Below are 24,305 nucleotides of genomic sequence, written 5' to 3'. Positions count from 1 at the left end.
TTAGAATGAACATACAGATATTGATGATACTAAGCATGAGGAAACTATAATCAATTCTGAAAAAAGTGCTCATGTAAACAAGGACATGTTTGGACAAGATTTCTTTGCAAAGAGATTGAAAAGCTTCTGCCACAACTTGATAAATGTTTAAATAATGGAGTTAATCACTACTAGATTTTGTATGGAACTTTGAGCTACAAATGAAATTCAGAAATTGCTAACATTTTTGCTTTCTTAAGTAGTGCAACTAGTTTTTTGATTGGCTCTTGTAGATAATGTGAAATTCATAATTAAATTCCAAAGAAAATTTATATGCATTTTACTTGGCATATTTGCTAAGGGCAAAATAATAAAAATCAAACTATTGAAGTTGCAGATATTATTTCTCTTTTTAATTTCTTTTTATGTAATTAGATATTAATTTAAATCAATGTTATTGATTGCATGTTCAATATCTAAAAATCTATTTATCGTAATATAAATTTGTTTTGATTTCAAATTCGTGAATGCAATAAAAATTTTGGAAGATTTAAAATAATGAATATAAATTTTGCTGAGTAAGTTTTATTTTTCTAGATAATGTACCACCGTATTCTTATCACACTCAAGAAATAGCTATTACCACAGCTCGCTCTCATATCTCACCCACTTCTGCTCCTGATGCCAATCTAGAATTTAAAACATTCCAGCAGTCTCCTCCAAAAGAAGAAATGTTTCAACATTATATGAGCAATCGAGATTGCAACTCTCCGTCCCACCTCAGCAATTTATATCAACCAAATGTTGTTACTATACAGGTATTGTATGGCAATTTTCTGTTTAAAACTTGTTTTTATTTATTAGATGAATTTGATTAATATTATGCAATTATTTTAAAATATATACTGTGGGAAGATCTTTTCTTTTTACTTTAAATTTTGTGTAAAATTCATGAAATATTGTATCTTGGTAATAAGAAGGAAAAAAAGCAGTTATTATATTACTTAATCTCTTTGTATGACTTTTTTTAAACGATCTTTTTGAAAATTAGATTTGGTGCTTTGAACTAGCTGTGACAAAAAAATATTTTTTTCAAAATTTCTTTATTGAATGATTCAGTATTGAAAAATATTTACCCCTTTAGTTATGAATGTACTTTCTCTTAATTCTTAATAGTAGGAAATATAATCTGAAGCTTCTGTGTTTTCCTCCATTAAATTGTAATGTCTGACATTAGCACTAGGTTTACCAAGCATGTCTTTTGACACATTTTGAACTTCATGGAAAATTTATAGGAACATTGTAGGTTTTCTTGCCATTGGTATTGTCTTTTATTTATTCTAAGAAATTAGCACATATTGCATTTTGCCTTTTTTTATTACTTTCCAATTTTGAAGACCTATGGGGTATACCTACTCTAATGATACTGGTTAGTTTTATGTATTAGGAAATAAGCATTAAATCCTGGATATTGCTTCTGTTTATGTGCCACATATTTGTGTTGAATAGTCCTTGATGTAGAAAAGAGGCATTGCAACAGAAACAAAACCAACACCTATACAGGATGTAAAAAGACTATTTTTGGAACATGTGTGAGCAAAATTGAGTTCAAGATTACATATGCAAAACACGTGCTATAATATTATAAGTCTTTTATATATATACCTCTTAATAATTTTAACTACAAAATTATTGTGTAGAATTATATCTTTTTAAAAATAAAAGAAAATGTATATTTTCTTCATAAATCGAATAGATTCAGTTCATATATGTGTGTGTATGCATGCATGTGTGTCAGTAAACCTAGTGTCAAAAAGATACAGTTTTTACTTTTTCAAATTTATTAGATTTAAACATAGGTTATAAATTAATAAAATTATTTAAACAATTTATTTGCAAAATAGAAAGTTCAGTTTTCTGTTTTGTTGTTGTTGTTTTAAAGTTCAATTTCTACCATAGTATCAAAGTGTTGAATTTGGGTGATATTTTGCCAACTCTTATTGTGTTTGGTGATCTTATTTTTTTTCACATCTGTGTGTAATTCGCAACGCCGCTTGCCAGTACTTTTATGTTGTTTACAGTACTGTTATGTTTTTGTTGTTGCAGATATTCAAACAACAGATTTTTTAGCTTTTTTTGTAATTTTGTATGCTTATATGCTTGAAATTAACTTATATTGTGTACTATTCATTCATGGTCTTAATTGTTAGTTTGAAACTTATGGTCACACTCTATCTTGATATAAAAAAAAAAAATTGATATCTTAACACAAAACAATTTGCCCCAAATGCAAAATAGCTTGTGCCAGAATATGTTTACATTAATATTCAATGCTAAAATATTTATTTTTAATTGCTGTTATAAATTTTAAGTTTTACCTTTTATAGTATGAAAACAAAATATTTGTTATTATACTGGATGGTCAAAATATTCAGTAAAAGTGTTCATCTTCATCAATATATACAATAAACAGCTATATGATGTCAACATAGTTATGATTCTTTTGTTTAACAACCACTGTTTCCATTTAAAAAAGGGAGCGAGTGCTAACTGCAGTGTCAATAGGTAAGGAATTTGAAGGGAAAAAAAAATATATATCTATATAGCTAAATTTTTTTTAAATAAATGTGGAGGTTTTTCATTAAATACATTAGAATTTTTGCTCTCCATATTCATGAGTTTTGGTATGAATATATCCATTTAGTTCAAATCAAACTTTCTCCTTAAAAAAGAAAAATCAAGGTTTTTTTTTTTTTTTTATTTCAACTATAAATCAATAAATGATTTGACCCACCCGAATAATATGATGAGGATAAATATTCAATTTTTAAATTATTAGAAATTTGATTGCAATACCAATTTTTTTTTAAACTTTAATTAAACAATGTCATTCCTGGTTTGTCTGTTTTGTTTTTAAGGTTCACATTGTTTCTTTTTATGAATGCTTACAATATAGTGAAATTGTGTTACTTGATTGAAAATTGCTGTCTTGTTAGGTTTATAAAGCACTTTAAAAACATTTAAATTCCTTGAAGACATTAACCACTCTTCTGCATGTGTAGCCATATAAAAATTCTCCTGAGAAGACATTCATATTCATTTCACATCCAATTTATAATTATTGAAGCTAACATAATAATTTGCAAGTAAAATTCTAATTGATATATTACTTTTAAAAAGGAAATGAAGTCATTACATTTTGGAATTTTTATAATTGTTTAAAGCTTCAGTTAGTTATGACTTTTTGAAATCATAGTGGTAATTTTTGGACTCAGAATATCTTTATTTTTTAAATGATTTTTTTAAATATTATTTAGTTTGAGTGCATTAATTAGGTAATCACATCTGTTAAAGTATGCTGTTATCACAATGTTGAACTATAATATTTTCTTTGTAAAAAAAAAAAAAAAAACTCTTGTATGTCCAGTTACATATAACACCACAAGGATTATGTTCTAATTAGGAAACTGTAACTTTCTTCTTATGTATTTTTTTTTCATCATAAAATCTATTTTGGTAAACAATATTAGAATGAAAAATAAGTTTCTATTATGGTTATTAAAACCATATTAGGATGATTTTACTTATATATTAAAAAGGCTTTTCCATCACCATGTCATTTTAATATATAAGTTGACAGTTTGTTCTGAATGATGTGTCTAGCTCATCATTATCTCTTATCATTCAATTCCTTTCTTCTATGTATCACCTAATATCATGTATAATATTCCAAGTTTGTACAAACTGTACTATGTGTATCATTAAGTAATCTTAAAACTTTTACTCCTTTTATTTTAATTCTAATCTATTAATTTTAATCTATTAAATTATATTTTATTCTATCATATATACCTACTAATCATTCTATTAATTTCATCTTCACCATAGTACTGTGAAAATATGCCCACAAAAAATTATAAATGCATTCTTTTTTTACAGTATTTACATACATACCAACTGTTACACATTCTTTGCATTTATTGTATATTTTATTGAAAATTTCTGCAAATCACAGAATTACATATAAGATAAAAATTCTAAGGCAACAAGTTTCACCCTTTTACATATAGTTATTGTAGATGTGTTCAGTGATGGTATTATTATAATGGCAATAGGTATTTTCTTAAAAGCAGAAATTTATGATTATTTTTTGAAAAGATTGAATGAATTTTGAATTCATGAACGATAATCTCAAAATTTTGACACAAATCTGTTGTGTGTGCATTACATTTATCATTTTCATAGATCTTCTGCTATGATAGCCTTCTTTTCAATATTAACTTCTTATTATATCTTGAAAATACACTTTATAAAGGATATCATCTCTAATTATTTCAAATTAACTCATTTCTAAATCGTTAGAGACATGCATATACTTCCAGTTAGAAAAATGTTGTTAAATGATGTTAAGAATTATGTATTATGTCATATGAGTTAGTAAATATTCTTCTGGGAAAAGAAAATTATAAATTTAAATTTCCTATAATTTAATAAATCCACTTTTTTGAAACTAAAAATGAACCACTTTATAAAGTTTTGATTATCAGTATTTTAAGCCAATGATTGGCTTTGTTTGCTGATTAGCAAATATTTCTTAAGGCAGCCATTGAATCAGCTTAAAATATTGATATTCAAAGTTCCATAATTTAATTAATTTTGATAGTAGAAGACTACCACAATTTTTTAAAATGCTGCTGTACCAAGAATATTTTACAAATTATTTATAAGATTAGAGGACTTTATAAAAATTTAAATCATAAATGTTTCAGTAATACATTTAATAACACAAATAATATAAACCTAACCTAACCGTCACCTAATTTAAAGCATTTTCCTAAATGGAGGTATATCCAAGATAAAGAAGCCTGACCCATTCACAATAGATATGCAGGTAATTAGAAATATTCACCTATCTATAATGATTTAGAAGCTAACTATTGGGCAATTATTAGAGATGATAGGTAATTAATATGTAAATATTATGAAGTTTAATTTTGAGCATCCCTATCCTTTTTGTTTGTCTAGTATTTCAGAAAATAAAAAATTTAACTTTCTACAATCATTTTATAACTGACATATTCAATTCATGTTTTTACTGTCCTAATTTACTCCCAAAAATCCATTAACTTTAGATGTTTTGATGATTTTATTATATATCTTTCATTTTACATATTGTTTAAACTTAATATTTACTTTCTTTATAATAACACTTTCTTACCAAAATCTCCCTGCTTTGGAAGCAAACTTTTTCCTAATAGTCAAAGTAAATATCAGATATTTATCTTGAATAATTTTTTTTTAATTTTTCTTCGAATGTTTCAGTACAACTCACATATTTTGTATCTGTATTCATTTATTTTTTAACATTTGTTCATAAGATATTCTCTGTATAGTTTATGGGAAGGCTCATAAATGTTGATTTCTATTTGAAAGTCATTTATAGACTCTATTTCTCAACTTTGTGTGCAGTATTCATTGGTATTTGTTAGTAAATATGCAGATATAGATATAGCATATTAAATATATAGAGAGAGATTAGCTTAAATTGTTTATTCTTAATCATTATAGAGCAGGATAAATTTGTTCTTTTTTATGGGATTTTTTTCCAAACCATCTGAGTATCATCTACATTAAATCACATGTTCACAGAATTTACAGGAATTCTGTCCTTTAGGCATTTTAAAATTATGAGAAGAAACAGAATTCTAAATTATTTTATTGATAAGGATGACTTATGTTGAATCTGACTATTTTGCATAGGAAAATTACAAAGTTACAGATTTATAATTTTCTTGACCTTTTGAAAAATTATTTATCTATGAATATTGTGCACATTTATTAGAATTTTTTTTTAAATGCTGTGATTAAATTACTCATGTATTGTCACTTAAACAAGTACATTTCTTTTTTTTTTCTTTCACCTAATGGAATTACTAAATCATTTTCAATTGATGGTAACTTTTTAAAAATAATTTTTAATTTCAATAGTTGTTTTTTCAATCTTTCCATTAATTAAAAAAATGGAAGGGGTTGTACTGACTGGATAAAAATAAGAAACGTTTTTTAAAATATAAAATTTATTTAATAATAAAATAATAAATAAATAAATTTAAAATTTATTATTAAATTTATTTGAAATATAAAATTTATATTTTATATTTTTGAAAATCTCAGTAGATGTTATAGCAAAATCCAAGTTCAATTTTGGCTTGTTTCATTTTTATATTTTGTTTAATATATATAAATAAATATTGTTATCATATATTTCATTTTGTTCTTAGTATGGATGAACATAACAACAAAATATGTTTCATATATTTCCTGTACTTTTCTCTTTAGGTTCGGTCAACCAGCCGAGGTAGGTCTTTGGAGAGCCTAGACATGGACGATTCAGTTTCCACTGTGATGCATCCACCTTATTATGGCAACTCTGACTGTTGGTATGACACTGTAAGTGCATGGAGACATAATGGCTATGACACTGACAGTGAACTGAGTGTACACGATCACTATTCTTATGAAACAAGTGGTACCACAACTTTGAATCGACCCAAAGGCATGGTGAAACCTAGGCCTGTTGCCAAAATTACTGCCAAGAGCCGCCAGTCTGATCCCGAAATCAACTATGATATTGACGACGACCCCAAGAGTTTGAAGATGGCCAATCAAATGATTGATAGTTGGTCTCCTCAACACAGTTGGTCCAATATGAACTCCTCCCAGTTGTATGGTACTTTGAGGGGGAAGAGAAATCCCCCACCCCCTCCCAAACGAACAAACTCTATTAAAAATGAACGCAGCATTGAGGCAATGAAGGATGAAGCTTTTGCAACATGTGTCAAAGGTCTAGCATCGCGATTTGTCACAGACTTGCCTCCACCACCAAGTGATTCCTCTGACAGGTCTGTGTCCCCAGCACTGACCGAAGACTTCCCCCCTCCCCCCTCTCCACTTTCTGCCTCTGTTATAGACTTGTCCGAGTCTTCTGCGGTTAGAGAGGATGTTGTTCGTGCCAAAGATTCCCAAGGATCCAAATTCAGGCAGCGAAGAAAGGACTCTGCGGACTCAAATATTTCCACTTCCAGCACAGAATCCAATTCCTTGCCTTTCGCCAATGAAAATGTTGGGACTATTAAGCAAAGAGCTACGAAATGTGTAACAGGTGAAAGCTCTCCGGCAGCTTCCCCTTCAGCCACACTCAGGAAGTCCAACTTGCCTTCAAGCCAAGGTGAAGACTTGTTTAAAATGTTTTTTTAAGACAAAAATTCCTTTTCATTTATTTTTATTAAAGAAAAATAGAGTTATAGATATATGTGATGAAAGAATATTTATCTTGCTCTTTCTCTTATATGAATAAACAAGATTTTTAATTCATTTTTCTTTACATCATAATTCCTCAACTAGCTATTCATCAAACAATATTATTTTTTCAGAATCTTAAATTAAGTTGGTAATGTAACATGTAAATGGTATTTAATTGTTTTGTCATTTTTTTTATTTCTAGATGGAATTTTTAAAGCAATGTATCAACTATTTTTCTGAAAGTTTTATAGTAAATTTTCTAATGCTATATTAGAAATACTATTGATAATCTGTATTTCTTATATTGAAAATTTATTATCTGATATTGAAACTTAATTTATTATTAAGTTTTTTCTTTTGTGTGTAGTATAAATTAAAAAAAAATAATCAAGAGCTTTCAAAAAAAATTCTTACATTATAGAATGACACAAATATAAATTATTTTTTAAAAGTATGATAATTATGTCATTATGAATTTTCATGCTGCTCTGATGTTTGCCAGAATTCAATTCAATTATTTTATTTAATTTTCTATCTATATATGCTCGAAAATCTTTCTATATTATATTTTTTGTTGGCTTACAGATTTTAATTAATTAAAATGTATTGTCTATATCATTAAAAAATCATTTAAGTGGAATTGAAATAGTCAACAATGAGGAATCAGATATAATTTTACATAGTTTATAAGTTTTATTTTTATTTTTTTAATGCATCTATAAGACAAATTGTATATTATTATAATTAAATAAATTTTATAGTATTTTTTCTTTAATTTTGTGTATCTACTATAAATTTAGTTGGGTTTTTAATTTTTAAATTAATTATTAATTTAATAAATAATCACAAGAATTATAGAATAAATCAATAATTGTTAGAAACCCTCCCATAATAAGTTTAAATATTTTTATTCTGATCAAATTCAAAAATTTTATTCTATTATGAATAAACAGCACGTTGGTCCCCATTATTATTCATCTGAAGAGTTTTCTAAAATTTTAATAGTCAAATATATTTATTGCTTTATCAGCGAATATATTTTGTTTTGTGTAAAAAATACTCAGTAGCCAATTTTCTTGGTAACATGTTTATTTATTTATTTCAATTTTTTTCTTTCTTACTTACATGAGAAGGAATTCTAAATCTGAATTTATTTTTACAATTTCATTTCATGAATTTACTTTTTATATTAGACTACATGATTCTCAAAGCAAGTTAGGTTTTTATTATTATCATTTGTCAGTTAATTCTTTTTCCAGTTTTTTGTTAATTGATATTGGACATTATCAATATTCATTTTGATTTTTATTAGTATACTTTAATGCTATTGAACATTAGACTATTTGTTAGCACGCACGCACACACACACACACACACATAATTTCTAGTTATTTCTTTGTAACTTTCATTCCACAGTAGGATTCTATAAGATTCTGAAAGAAATTAAAATGATCTTTTGACTCAAAATATCTTTGAATGCATATTTTTATTATTAATCTACAAAAAATTCATTATTGTGCTTTTTAAATGCAGATTTCAAGCAATTTATTTTGTATTATATCAATGTGCATTAAGTTCTGTTTGTTTCCATTGTTATATTTCTGTAAGTTACTTTCTCTTTCAACTCTTGAAGGACATATTATTCAACTCAGTAGTCCTTATTTTGTAATGTCCACAAATTTATGATTCAGATTTATTTTAATATTAGTATTATCTCTTGTGTTTTATGGAACATACATTCTTTTTTTAAATTTCATGGTTAAAAATATAATTTCATTTCATACACTTGTTATTTTCTGCATGTTAGTCAGTTGTAATTTTTTTTAACTGAAAAAAAAAAGCAAGACAAATTAATACTTTTTTCTAAGTAAAAAATATTAAACATTTATTCCCATTTTAATGAACAGTAATGTGTATTGGTTTTAATTTATTTTATGGATTCATAATAAATTTAATTAATTATAAGAGAGAAGAATGAAACATCATTGATGTAATTAAAAATTTTTTTGAAAAGCCCAAGGGCTGAGACATTTAAGTTATTAAATCAATATATGTTATAATTTATCATTTTTAGCTTTGTTCCTTTTATGATCTTTTTCATAATAATTTTTTTATAAATTGGAAGAGAAATATTTCCTTTAATTTTGTTTTATTGTTCCTAAATTAACCTGTGATCTTTCTTTCTAGCGAGTATGTCAAGTAAGCGGACTGTTCTGACAGAGAAAAAATTCAAAGAAGCAAGTGGGCGTGCCATGGAACAGTAAATAAACTCTTTCTCTCTGATAAAATAAAATTATTTATTTATAAATTTTTGCAACAATCACACTTGAATTTCTTGATATAATGAGCAAGTACAATGCAGTACTTGTATTTAAAATTAAATACAAGTACAATGCAGTGTTAAGTTATGTAATAAATTTTATCATGGATCATAATTTAAGAATCAAATAAAAACTCTAGAGAAGAAAAGAAAAAAAAAAAAGAAGAAGAAGAATCCCAGTGCAAATGTTATTAAGTTTTTATTGAGCAACATTTATTGAACACTTTTCATTTTTTAATATGACTTCTTGTTGATAACCTGGTACAATATGTATTTATTCTGTATTTGATTATATGAAATGCATTCATTCAGTTTCTCCCATTTCTTGATTAAAAATTATTTATACACTGTATTAGGTTTAATGAAATGCAAGTCTTTATATGCAGGGTTGTTATAATTAAATTTCACATATTCAGAAAGTCCAAGAGCTATGGTGTATGTTGCAAGTGAAATGCTCTGTGAAAATGGATTGTGAGATATTTTATTAATAGATGGTGAATGAATATTTTATTAATAGGCAGCATTGTTTCTATATATTAAGTGAGTTTTGCAGATATTTTATTATCGCAATTGATGCAAAACTGAATAAAAAATAGATTATTATGTTTTGCTTCAATAACAATCCAAAATAGTGTAGAACATTTATTTAATTAAACTACAAACTCTGTTGAAATTCGCTCTTGGGAATAGTCTGTTTTCCAATTAAAATATCGTTTGTTATTTTTTATAAGGCATGCACCTTTTCCTATTATTCACTCAGACTTTCTTAAAATGCCATTTATGAGAAGAGTTTGTGACACTTTTTTATTTTCCAACAATCTGCTTCTAAAGCTCTTTAATTACCATGTAGTTTTTGACTGTGAGATTTTTTTAAAAGACTAAGGGATTATCTGAAGACAGATAACAGATTATTTCTGATCTGAAGGACAGCATTGAGCTTTACATTATGTAGTGGTGAACACAGCTTTCAGAATAGAATGTGTAGTTAAAAAAACGAAGGCTTCATTGAGCCTGCATAATGTTGTTTTTTTGTTTATTCATTCTTGCAGAGTTGCATGTTTCTATTTTTGTCAATCCTGTTGCATCACATGAAATTTTCTTTTTTCAGTGTCTTTTTTTCTGGCGTTGTTTAAAATCTTAGATTTAGCAAATTGTAATTTTAGCAACACCTAAATAAATTTTCATTAATATGTGATGCAAAAAAAAAAAAAAAAAACCTTCAAAAGTCATCTTTGATATTAGCTGATATTGGTCCAATGCCACCTTTGGCAAAGATGTTTTTTTTTTTTTTTTTTTTCCAAGTTTTATATTACTTATTATTTGTACTATAAATTAGTGAAAGTTGCTCGTTTGGAAACATAGAAATGGTTCTAGAGCTTTATGAATACAAAAATTTAATTATATTAATCTATATATTTTAAAATGCAAATTTATATTAACAAATTCAGTGCAAAAAACAGTGTTTAAACAGTAATCATTCTAATTTCTTCATGATAGAAGAAAGTGTGCATAGTTAGATTTCTAAATTTTACTATTATAAAAATATTTCTTGTATTTTAACTCTGTTCCGTAATATTTTAACTTGAGGTTCCTACATATAGTATTTCATTGTTTTAAAAACTAAAATCATATTCCAAGTAGTTTTCATAAATTGCTAAATACACTGTGATTTTTTTTCAACATTTTTCTTGCATAATTTTGCTGTGTTAGAGTGTTATTCTATTTTTTACCTCTTAACTTTTTGAAAATTAGTATATTGCCTTACAATATAAATTTGGTTAAGTAAAATTGCAATATATTGTCTAAAATATTTTATATGAAAAAGAATCTTATTTAATAAAAGCTAAAAATTTTTATTTATTTTGAATCAATTTTTTTTATGAATCCTAGAAATATTATTTAGATATTCTGCGTATTGCCTCCAATGTCATCCATAATTCATTGACATATTTGCAATATTGAACATTATTTAAGAATGTTGAATAATGCTACAAATTTATTGTATGGTGACATATTTTGTTTCATTTTACTGTATTTTTAATAATTTAATAATAATTTTCATTTTACTGTAGTCAACAATAATTCTATTCCTTCTTGATTATGTGACATTTCGGTTGAAAAAAAAAAATTGCATATTTGTAAAGCACTTGCAGTGTGAGATAATAGGAACATTTTCTTTCCTTCTTTCAGTTCTTCTGGAGCCACTGATGTGATAGTTGACATCGAGAACATGCTAGCTAATTTATCCACCCAGCTGGACGCAATGTTGGAGTATCAGTTAAACGAGGGCTGAAGTCATGGAATGCCACTCTGTGCAAATTTTAATCGAACAACGTTTTTTATTCATGTTTGGATGTTGACAGATGTATAGTGAACTTTTTTAATTATTTCAGTAGTAGCTGTAGCTGGCTGCAGTGAGACTCTGGACCTTCTCTTCATTGTGCAGTTGATAGACTTGTTAACAGTTTCATTTTGAGTAAAAATTTTTAACAGAATAGTTGTTGATCATGAAACTGAGCTATTTTCATATGAATAGAAAACAATGTGATTTCTATGTTTATATTGCAGAATTTCACTTCACTTATGATGATTTTGGTTGTGTTCCTGTTAGTAAATTAATTTTGCAAATATAGCATGAAGCAAATGTTGCTGGAAGTATTCATCAATAATATTTGTTCCTGATTTCATTTTATGGACTTTATACAATTGCATTTTGAAGCAGCAGAAAATGCCATTTAGTTTTTGTATTTAAAGTAGATTTGCAGTTGACTTCAAAAAGGCAGCCATTTTCCATTTTTTTAAAAATACTTTTTTACGAAGAATTTTGTATCATTATTTTGAACCTTTTACTTATTTTTAATCTGGATATTAGATAACAAATGTTAAAGAATAATAATAAAACAAATATTAACTTTAGTTGATATGCATGGTTCTGGAAAATGCATTGCATCATTACACAGTTTTTTTTTAATATTGTTTTATTGATTTAAAAAGTAACATTTTTTACATTATAACATATATTTACTCATTATTCAAACTTCATTTTTGCTTATTAGAATCAAAAATGGTATTTTATAATATCACATATTACTCTCTCTTGTTTGTATTGCTACAGCATTACGAAGAGTTATTGTTCATCATGATGCAAATTTCCCTGAAAAAAATCAGCAAAATTTTTGTTAATCTTTAATCTTTTGATACTGCCATTTGTATTTTCACATTTTCATTACCCATCCCAGCTGTGTTATTACAATGGATCATGATTGTTGTCTGTTGTGTCAGTGTGCTTTGGATTCAGAACTATTAAAAGTGTTCCGTGGGTAGGATACTGTTCTTGACAATCTTTGTGTTTTTAAAACACGAAGTGATTAAACAATATGAAGATGGATATCTTTTTTTTTTTTTAATGTTTGGAAGAATTTTCGCTTAATTTATATAAAATTGGCTGATTTGAAGCAATTGTTCCTTTCCTAAGAAGATCCGATTATGTAAACAGCAGATCTTTAAGAAATAAAATAAAATGTAGAAGTTTCTGTTTAATATTTCTTTTTATTTTACACTTCTATGACATGCATTTAGTATTTTGAGGGGAAAGAAATCCAATAGTATTAAGAAAAAATGAATGGTCTTTATGCATATTATTAACAAACACTTTACATATGTTCTTAAAGCGCCGATTTTGCATTGTAAATATAAATCTATAACAAAAAAAAAATCTTGTAAAATCTTTTAACATACAAGTTAATGATACATACATATTAATGATATTTAAAAACCACATTTATCTTAAACTGTGTGCTACAGCATAGCATATAGTTCAGACTGAGGAAAGTTTGAAGAAACAGAAAAATGTTATTAAAAGTTTAATTTTAATTAATTTACAAAACGGTCAACAGATGAATAATCGATAACCCTATATTGCAAGCAAATTGTTGATAAATTTATTTTAAAAAATCTTCAAGTATGTGATTAAGATTTAGTTGAAAACGAAGGTGTTTTTTTATTTTAACAGTTTCTAAAGAAATAAATTCTACTTGCAGTTATAAAATCTGTGTCATAGGGAGAATAAGTGGCATGGTATATATGTTTTTTCTTTTTTCAGTGCCTGGTCATATCTAACTTCAATAATATGAAATAATAAATGATAGGTATAAATCATGAATGAAGTTTTAAAAAATGGATTGAAACAATCAAAACCTCTTAAAATTTTCCTTCATCATCTTGCATAAACAACTCTGCTCATTGAACTTAAGTAAGCTTGACTTATAATTAAGCCAAACACAATCTAAAATGTAAAAACGTTGTGAGATTTCGGACTTTTTTTTTTTTCTCCCCTACTGTAAAACTACCTTTTTTTTTTTTTTTTTTTTTTTTTTTTTTTTTGAATTAACACGTTTTACCATTTGTGAATTTGAAATTACTAAGTAAACTTTTTGTTCTAATACTGATAGGAAATGTTGGAACATTCTTATTGATAAAAAAATACCTGCAAGAAATTATTTTTTTAAATGTTGGAAATAGGCTGCTATCAATATAAAATTTAAATGTGCATCTCTGAGCGATTTTCTTGCAATTTTAAATAATTACTAGTTAAGCAAAATATTAGTGTTTTCCCATGATAACTTCCAAAAATGACTTTTAATTCATAGTAGAATTCAAAAGACATATTTTTAATAACACCAATTTTTTTGCAGTATAATTTTTTTTTATAGTTGCTACTAATTTTTTATCCTGCCCCCCCCCCCCCATTTTTGATGATGAAAGTACGAAATACTTCTTACTTTTTCTTAATGAGTAGAAATTTGTTGTATTTGCAACTAAGAATTAAGTTCACAAGTAAGCAATAATAAAAAAAAATGTTTTAAGTGCATTCATTTTTAAACACAGCTACTCTTTAATGTAATATAATGGATGTATAGAAATTTACTATCCTTCCTATCACATGAAAATTGATGTATTATTTTAGTGTGAAAAAAAATTTTTTTTTACTCTGAATTATTACATAAATGATGAGCAATTTTCTGCAGTAGACTTAAAGCTTTAGCGTTCAACTATTCTGCTTCTTTGTTCTTTGTTACATTTTAAATATAAGTATTTAATTGCATTAAGAAACTTTTTGAATGAGTTGAAGTTTAAACTCTTCTGCTTATCAAATAAAAAGTCACATTTGTTATCTTTTTTTTTTTTTTTTTTTTTTTTGCTGTAATGTATTGTGGTTGAAGACAATAAATATTCTTGGTTATTCCCAAAAAGTTTATTATGACAAGGATGGCAAGTAAATTTGACACAATGCATACACATAGTATATGTAAATAAGAATCGCTATTAATTAGGATGCATATCATTATAATACCAGAATTATGGTTATCATTCAGTGACAATATACAATTTTACAGGCTAATAATGGACATCTTACTCTACTGCTCAGAGAGCGTACTTCTCTCTCACTATCTTCAGACAGTACTCGTTTTTCTTGTTTGTTGATGCTCATTCAGGTGTCTTCCAGCTGTCCTCTAGTGGCTGGTTCTAACACATTGTAATTAAGATGACTAGAATCAGGGGGGACATATTGTGCATTGAACGGAACAGTGAAAGGCTTTTAAAATCTATGTTTTACTTTTTTATCCATTTTGAAGATTAAAAATATTTTTATGGGGAAACTATCAAGAGCAAGCTACATGAAATATATAATTGAAAGTTTCAGAAACCATTAATCCCAGCAACAATCTAGCTGGTCGTCAAAGAAGACTCTAGTAAATGAAGATTTCTGTCTAAAGCAGGCTTTTAATGAAAGTATTGAATACTATGTAAAATGTTTATTTTGAGATGTTAGAAAGGATGGTTTTAAAGGTCGCCCATTTTACATTCTTTTTTTATTGAATTAATAATTTTTATTGAATAATCCTTCGATATATGACGCAAATTATGAAATATATTCTGTAATACATACAAAAATTCAGAGCTGAAATATTCTGCTTTTGGTCCTTTCATTTTTTTACCCACATGCCTGGATTCAGCAGTCGATGTTATTGGTTTAGTGCGAGTGAAATCACTTTCCGTGTAAATGAATCGTTTTTAGTTGCAATGAGAGAGGCTGATAACCTGCTAAAATAGTGTGAGCTGTTTGATTGCCAAAATTTGAAGTTTAAAATATTTTGCTTATGAAAACTGAATCAGATACGAAGGATACAATTCAAATTTTGATACCTGATAGTACCCAATCCGATGGTCGTCAAAGGCTGATTGTGTTAATAAATTTTATCGTGCTTGTAGCTGACTTAAATCGGAGACACTGAACAAGATAAACAAAAATAGCATTTTAAAGTCTGTATAAAAGTGATTCTATACTTGAAATATAAATAAATGCATTGAATTGCTACGATGCCATCGGGTTGTTACTTTACGCGTTCGAAAGACTCTCTACTCTTTATTTTAAATATTCTTATTGTCCAGAAGGCAGTTGCAGTAAATGGTGCTTCCATGCTGATTATCGCCGATATTTTGTGAACGGTCTGGAATTTTATATGTACATATTCATTATTATAATTATTACTATTTTTGTTATTTTGAAAGAGCGGAAAAGTTTAAAGAGAATAAAATGGGTCTGCTATAAATATTATCCACTTTACCTTGCGAAATATGAACAGCTTGATACAAAAGTGGGAAATGTAAAATTTGACATATTTATGAAAAGCTACTGGAGTGAAATGTACATACTTGATTATAATGGGGTTTTTTTCCCCGTTTTGTATCGATGATTTTATTAGAACTTTCCTGAACATTTAATTAAAAACCTCAGTAAAGTCTTGCTGCCTATAAAGAAATTGCTCTGGCATTTATATGATTGCTTTGATATCTAAGTAAATATAGTAAAATGATTGAGAATTTTCGGTTCCCTGTTGATGGAAATCGCGCGCACATGATTATGTGAATATGCTTTGTATCAAGTTGTTATAAAATGCAGAACAAAAATGTAACACGTGTTTTATTTTACAATAAAGTTAAAACAAATTCATTGTATGTATATTATATTTCGAAATATATGAACATGTATATTAAAGTTTAAATGACTTAATTCATTCTAAATGTAATTCAATTGTTTCATATATGCAGGGTGTCCCATAAAACTGGAACAAGCGCTTATTTTGCTTATTATTGCACCTAGAGAGATGCTTCCAATGACAAAGTTTCATTAAATAAGGCACTTGTATGAAAATGTATTGGCTTCTGTAGAGGTTTAAATTATGAAGTGAATTAAATTAAAATTTTAAAGCCCTCACGGTGTCGAAGCCTCATTTATTAAAATGTTCTCTTCCATTCATTTGTGCACATACGAAATGTGACACTTCTATCTGCAAAATTTGCTGAGTTATGCCTATCTTAGAATTTAGAGCAGCTTATCATACATTTAAACGCAAACATTTACTGAATTCAAAATTTCATTGCATCTAAATATTAGAAAATGAACATATGAGATATCACAAAAGAGTAGAAAACCGAAGGAAAGAAATTATTTTCTTTTTTTATTAGTCGGTTATTGATTGCAAATTACAAAATTCATATTTCGGGTAAGGCGGGACTTTATACAAGCAAGGCAGAAAATGGACATTGTGGCAAATCTAATTTTCAAATAACCTCATGCTAGTGCAGGAACAGTTAAGAATGTATCGTTACAAAAACGACAATACTTCAAATACTGGCATCTGTAAAGCATTCACAAGGAGATTATCAGATCATGATCAGCATGTAGAGTTTCGCATTGCAACAAGTCTTCCATCTGACTTTTCTCGGAAATGTAACTCGGACAAATGAACGTCGTTTTAATCGAGATGAACATAGCAAACATCAAAACGACCCCTCTTCAAACGCAAAAAAGTCCATTTTTGGTACAAGAAGCTCATCATAACAATTTCCCTCAAATGACATTTTCAGAAACTCTTGGATCGATTCTATTTTGTACAACAACATGCCGAACAGTGACCGATATATAGTTTTCAATGGTATTGCAACTAAACTCAGTTTTGGATGTACTTCTGCATATGCACTACTACATGTCTACTTGATTGATAGTCTTCCTTCTCATCATACATCAGCTGTAAGACGGTGGTTGGATGTTTCATTTCTTACTCTGTCGATTGACTTACAAAGAACCTGTCGGATTTCTTCGTATATCATTTAACTTAATGCTAGTTGACTTTCATTTATGACATCCGCGTATAACACGTCTCCAGCAGAAATTGACCGAGAAATTCAAGAAATCGGTCTCGATTGGACAGCCAGTAAATTGGATCACGTCGACGCATATGGCGGATTGTTATGAGCGAGGAAAGAACCTGGGACCTTGTGGTTCGCAGCCGAGTAACAAGACCACAAGACACATGCAATTGCCTGAGTTTCGTCGCTGTCGCTGTTAACTGGCTTATAAACTCTTCCCCACAAGCACATATTAATAAAAGAATGCAACTTTGTATAGGTGTCAAAGATTTCATTGTGATCGAGTTTTTCAGATACTTCGATTAATATTTTATTTAATGTTTTCCCAAAATCTGATAAAAGTTAATAAATTCTTCATTATGCATGTGCGTTATGATTCCGCCCTACGAACTTTAAAAATGATGACGAGAGACGCGCTCAAAAACCAGTTTGAGGTATAAAGAAAGGGTCTGCCAATCCATGTTATATCTAAATATAATTATAAATATATAAATATAATTTCTAAACCAGTTTTACAGATAGAAAAATAAAATTGTTTGCTCATAGAAAAGCTTCAGAAAAACATTTTTACTCTATTTCAAGGACATATAAAAATTCTGTTTCGGTTATTTAGAGGGGCTTATTGACATCAACGAAGCAGACATTTCTACTCTTTGGATCTCGTATACCATCTTCAGCTTACTTTAATTTCACAGTCGGGAGTGACTTGAGCGACAGTATTCATTCCCGATTTTCTAGATTTGTGTCGGTGCCATCTACGTTAATATTTAGCATCCATTACGTTACCTGATTCGTAGAGATGAGTGGACATTTAAAGCACTGATCGTGCATGTTATGGAGGAATAGATGAGAATCTTATAGATTGGTTGCTAAAGCATCATCTCAGTCATAGAGGCTAAAATACTAGCCAGATGTTCCCAAATAAGGATATGGTTTCCTCAAATGAATTGAATTAAAATCAACGTTGCATTGATATACATAGAGGTCAGGGAAAAGCTTGGAATATTTTCAGGTAGCGTCCACCACAGCACGTCTAATAACTTTTTAAAGAGCCAAAACTGTTGCACTATGGAATCGACGAAAAACTAAGCGTGACTCATGGATCAGATTATGGCCCATATTTATTTTCTGTAACAACCAAGGATATGTAGAGCAGTGTTAGAAAAGGTGCAATATTTTAATTCTCATTAGGAATGCACAGTGTACTTCGTAGCATTTCTTGTCTGAAAAAGAATGGAGCTTTCTCAATATTTAGAAAATGGTGGATGCTGTAGCCTTGCTTTTATTAGCTCAGGAAGTATCTAGACATATTTTTTTTTCTTATAGGCAGAAAATCATACTGACGCAGTAAGTTAAGCTTTCAGACACCAAAACGTTTGTTGTTTGATATGAACCTCACTACCATTAAACTGTACAAGTAATCATTTAGTGTTAAACAAAATTCACCGGTTTCTAATACTGGTTCATAAAGATAGTGTTGGCGATACCCCAACAATATCTTTCTGGAAATTCTCTTCTAGATATCTTTAACTGCACATAGAAAGAAAATGCCTTTCTAGATAATTGAAAATTTTCTTTTTGTAGTTCTAATACAAAGTCCGATGCAAATCCTTAAGATATAAAACGATCATCAACGATTTCTCTGATGAACTAACTGCAAGCTTCTGAAAGGAATAGTGAATGCATACTTGATACGCATCTTGAAGAAAAATGAATGTATCTCTATTTTCAAGAATGGTTTTCAGAGCAATTGACAGTCGATGACTTAATTTTCCTAGAAATGGGTCTTCGAGCTGCTTTTTCTAAAACAAAATCATTTGGTGTCGATATTTAATTTTAACAAAGCATATCATCATAACATAATAAAGAATCGTCCGATTTAGATTTATAAAAAGCTTTTTGATGCAATGATCTTTTTATTTTAGCCTTCAGTTCATTTTTTATCAGATATTCCACCTAGTATAAATAAAAACCTTTAGGTGGATTATTCGAAAATTTCATTCTATTCTCGCAACATGCAATTTACAGAAAAACAGCTTCAGACAGCGATCAACAACATTGTTGAGTAATCAAATAGATAAGAATAAATCTATCATCATAGAAAATACTAGGAACGAGCCTATCTTTCCTGTATAGATATATATATATATAGTTTGAGGACAACCTCCTCATCCTGATTTATAATTGTTTTGTTCTAAATCGCATACTATACAGCTATAGATTTTTGGGTATAAAAATTTGACCTACGTGATATGGAATTTCTTATCGGAAATTGTATAAAAATAAATTTGTGATCGATGTGAATAAATAGATGACTAGTCAAGAAAACTATTTCCTGATTTTTCATGCGTAGAACCTTCTATTTTTTGCAAACAGAAGCATAGGGTATATGCTCACGAACAGTGTAGAAATACTTTGTTAGGAAAATAGCCTCTATATTCGACACTGAGATTATATTTGGGGTAAATAAGAATACAATTTTCACAAGCAAACGAAGGCTGTTGATGCTAACATATTAATATCTCATTGGCAACTTTCCAGATTGTTTCTTTCAGCATCATTTCTTCTCTGTTTAAATCGCAGTGTTGTCATTTCTGGAATTCAATCACTTGTATTTGTGTTCTTATATTATTGAATCACTTCTTTCTCATACTACATCACAATGCTTTGCAAAGTGTCTTGCATTTCCTTTCACGATTAAATTAACTATATATTATGCAATTCCGGTTCAAATTTGAAAAAAAAAAAAAAATGAAAATATCAACAAACAAGTGCTAAACACAGACCCAGAGAAACAGGTTAGATCCCGTGTGTGGCCATCTCGTGTGAGATTCACGAGTCTCATCGTCACTCGTTATGCGAAATATCGCTTGCCAAAGGAAAAAATTTACTGCGTTTGGTTTCCCGTTTTGCGGGATGCTCGTTGAGCGAGGTCCCACCTACTATGCTGGTTAATTGATTAAATAGGATTACATTTTGATATCATTTCGGTGGCTCCACCTAGTAGTAAATTTAAAATTATTCAATATTAGATTCCATTATAAGGATAATGAATTATAAATTTAAAAAAATTGAAAAGAATTAAAATAAAAAAAAATCCATTTTTGGCTGAATGATAAGAATGAGTTTTTAAAAATTGTTTTCCTTAAATTTATATGATTTCATTTCTTTTTCAAAATTCATGCTTCTTTCTCAAAATTCAGAATACTTGAAATGTCAGTTACAATTCCAAACAGTTAATTAAAAGGTTTGCAACCAATGGTACGTTACATATTCATAGGAAGTGGGAGGGGGGGGGGGTGGCAGCGGCGAAATAAAAGGAATCAAATGAAGGGGAGAATTTGGTTTTCAAAGTTTGTTTGAAAAGTGGAAGTTTTAGAGTCTACTGTGTAGTAAAAAAAGAGATAAATGAGTTGAAACGTAAAAAAAAAAAAAAAAAAAAAAAAAAAAAAGTAATAATTTTCGAGAACACAGATATGATAGAACATAACATATATGAAGTATAAACATAGCAATAAGCTTGATGCAAATCCAGACACAAGATTCCATCTTACATTTGTGTCTAATTTTATAAAATTCGGCCTCTTTAAATGAACTCAAGAACTGGATTGGATCCACTTGAATAATTGATAACTGCGTTAAGCATCGTTTGCTCTCATTACAACTAAGTGCAAAAGTCCTTCAATGCCATTTTCATTTGATAGATTGCCCCACCGTCATTGAAGATGAGAAACTTCTTGCATGGTGATTGGTTCTAGCCACCCCTGAGGTACACGAAAGAGTAGAAGTGGCTACCTTCCATCGATGACGGGATGTACTTCTTTAGGGAAGGGAGGACTCAAACGCGCTTCCCGACATTGTTGCTGTCGCGGCGATGCGGTCATTCAGTTTTTTTGGTGTGCCAGTCTACGAGGATTTCCATTTGATAGCATGTCGTATTAATGCAATTTTTCAAAAAATGGGATAAAATTAAATATCTAGCAAATATTTTAAGTTCATTCTCGTTGTTTGCCTTATAAACTAATTGAAACCCTTGCTATTCATTTCATTGACCAAAATAATGGATATCACATTAAAAGATACAAAGCAGGGACAATCCGGGGGAGAGAGTCGAAATAAGAATAGGGAACTGCCGAGCTAATTAAAAGAAATGGAACGAGTTAAACAATTATTTTTGCATAACAAAAAACTCGATCGTCTTCATCTGAAACACATCTCAGGAAACGAACAGAAGAGGATAAACATGAAGAGAATATATCAAAATATTTCAATAGAAACATAGATCTCTCTATTAAACAGGCCTCTCTATTTCAGGATCTCACACACATATTTCTCTCAAATCATGTGACTTGAAATGCATAAGATTGCAACGACAGCTGAAGATCCTGCAATGTTTTTATTTCTTTTTTTATAAAGACCATTAGGCCATCCATTAATTTAAAATATTTTAATCAAATCAGGCAAAATAATTGAAACCAGTGTTTCTTCTTCTCTTCAAAACATAATGCAAATGTAATGAAACTTTATTTTTAGAAACTGTTATCATTTTTTTTAATTATTCATTTGAAATAGCATTACTTTTTTCGTTTTTTCAGTCCTCTTTGTTCCAATTTTAACGAAAAAATCTCCAATGAATACTAACTGATAGTTGTTTTGACGAAGAAGAGAATAAATGACTGCAGATTTATTCACAAATTGAATTACCGAGTGAAATAAATTTGAAAATATGTTAAAAAATAGAAAGTAAATTTTACCTTTCGAAATGATAATTTGGTAAAAATAAAACACTTCAAATGACTAAAGATTCTCGCTCTCCATCCTATATGACTCTAAAGACTATTCACTTTCATTCTGCCGGGTTCCCTCACGTGTAGGTTATACCTGGCAATGAATTGGCTGACGAGGCAGCGAAATCGGCCACCACTCCTTTAAATGACCCTGTTCCTCTTAACGACATCAAGAGATATATAAAAACCATCTTAAATTTGGAATGGCAAATAGAATGGGACATTAAAGAGGCAAACAAGCTTCATTCTATCAAATATTTCAGCGAATTTTGAATTTATCTAACAGACAAACTGGATACAATTATTACCCGTTTAAGAATGGGCCATACTAGACTTACACATAAGAAAGCATTTGTTGGTGAGAGAGCCCGCCCCTCGATACACAGTAAGCCAATGCCTAATGACAGTTCGGCACATTCTTATAGAAGGTCCACGTTTTAATTCTCAACGAATTCAATGTTTTTATTCTTCTCACCTTATTTTAAAAGACGTCCTTCATAAAGGGCATAATCCTTCTTTTTTTTTTACCTTTTTAAAAATGATCGGTTTCTTCCATCTTATATGAGTATTGTACATTCTCTTTTAATGTTTCAAAACCTATACAACAGGTTTTTTAAAAAAATCCAGAATAGAATATTTGTAACATTGAACATAATTTTTAATTAACCTTTTAAAATTGGACCATACGCCTTTTTATGAATCATATGTATGCATACACCTTATGGTTAGCACTGCATAATCAGAAATGGTTTTAACGCCAGTAAACTCCACCAATTCAAACTGAAACCCATATTATGAAATGTTACTCTTTCAGAGCACTTATAATATTCGTAGAAGCGACCGTTGGCAGTTTGGGATCTAACAACATGAGTAACGGCAGAATTCTAGTTCACACGCTTCATCATGGATCTGCTGGTTAGATGTTCCAAACACCGAGTTATAAAAATTTGCGAATTTCGAAAAGAATGCTTCTGATATAACAACTATATGAATAAGTACTGGATTGCTTTTTATATTTTCTATTTAACTTAACTGACTTCATGTTTACGAACATGGAATTTTGTAATCCATTTTACTCTTATTTTATGATGTGCAAATTTTTTCATCTTGATGTTGATACACTTTTTAATATGAAACGTAATTATCGGATAATTCATTAAATTTTCATTCCAAACCAGTGACACCCCCCCCCTCGTATGTCATTAAAGAAAAACTGATTTAGAGATTCCATAATATTTATAATAATGAATTAAAAACTAAATATTATAAAATGGGAAACATTAAAATTAAAAAAAAAAATCTATTTATTTTTTCCCTCATAATAGTGTATTATTATTAAAATTCCTTGCTGATTTGATATGCAAACCTTATTATTTTAAAGTAGCACGGGCATTCTGTGAAAAAATAAAGTGAATAACACTGCGTTCAGGAAGGAGTAGGGCTTGGAGGGTCAGGAAGGTGGTACTTCCAGCTGATGCTTGGTTTAGTTATACTAACGACCTGTTTTAAAGCAATACTAGAGAGACCTCGTCATTTGGAACAGTAGTCAGATGACAGGACGATGCCTGAACTGGCACTCACTCTCCAAGCTTCCACACCACACCAGCGGGAGGGCGTTTGGCTTTGATGGATTTAACAAGCACCAGACCGACACGCTTTAACAAGCTCGAAACCCGGCGAAAACGGGTCTCGAGCCTGAAACC

General features: G+C 28.9%; 1 protein-coding gene across 1 annotated transcript in view; it reads left to right on the top strand.

Annotated features, from left to right (window-relative positions):
- LOC129987936 (caskin-2-like) overlaps nucleotides 1-13,141 on the top strand; it is a 357,174-nt gene extending 344,033 nt beyond the window's left edge. The window contains exons 20-23 of the mRNA XM_056095944.1: nucleotides 577-797; nucleotides 6,319-7,207; nucleotides 9,469-9,541; nucleotides 11,792-13,141. Of these exons, the coding sequence (XP_055951919.1) occupies nucleotides 577-797; nucleotides 6,319-7,207; nucleotides 9,469-9,541; nucleotides 11,792-11,894 (1,286 nt within the window). The 3' untranslated portion in view covers nucleotides 11,895-13,141. The remainder of the gene's footprint in view (nucleotides 1-576; nucleotides 798-6,318; nucleotides 7,208-9,468; nucleotides 9,542-11,791) is intronic.
- Nucleotides 13,142-24,305: the final 11,164 nt, after the last annotated feature.

Source organism: Argiope bruennichi, chromosome 10, assembly GCF_947563725.1.
Source record: "Argiope bruennichi chromosome 10, qqArgBrue1.1, whole genome shotgun sequence".
NCBI lineage: Eukaryota > Metazoa > Arthropoda > Arachnida > Araneae > Araneidae > Argiope > Argiope bruennichi.
This window is presented reverse-complemented; position numbering and strand designations above follow the sequence as displayed.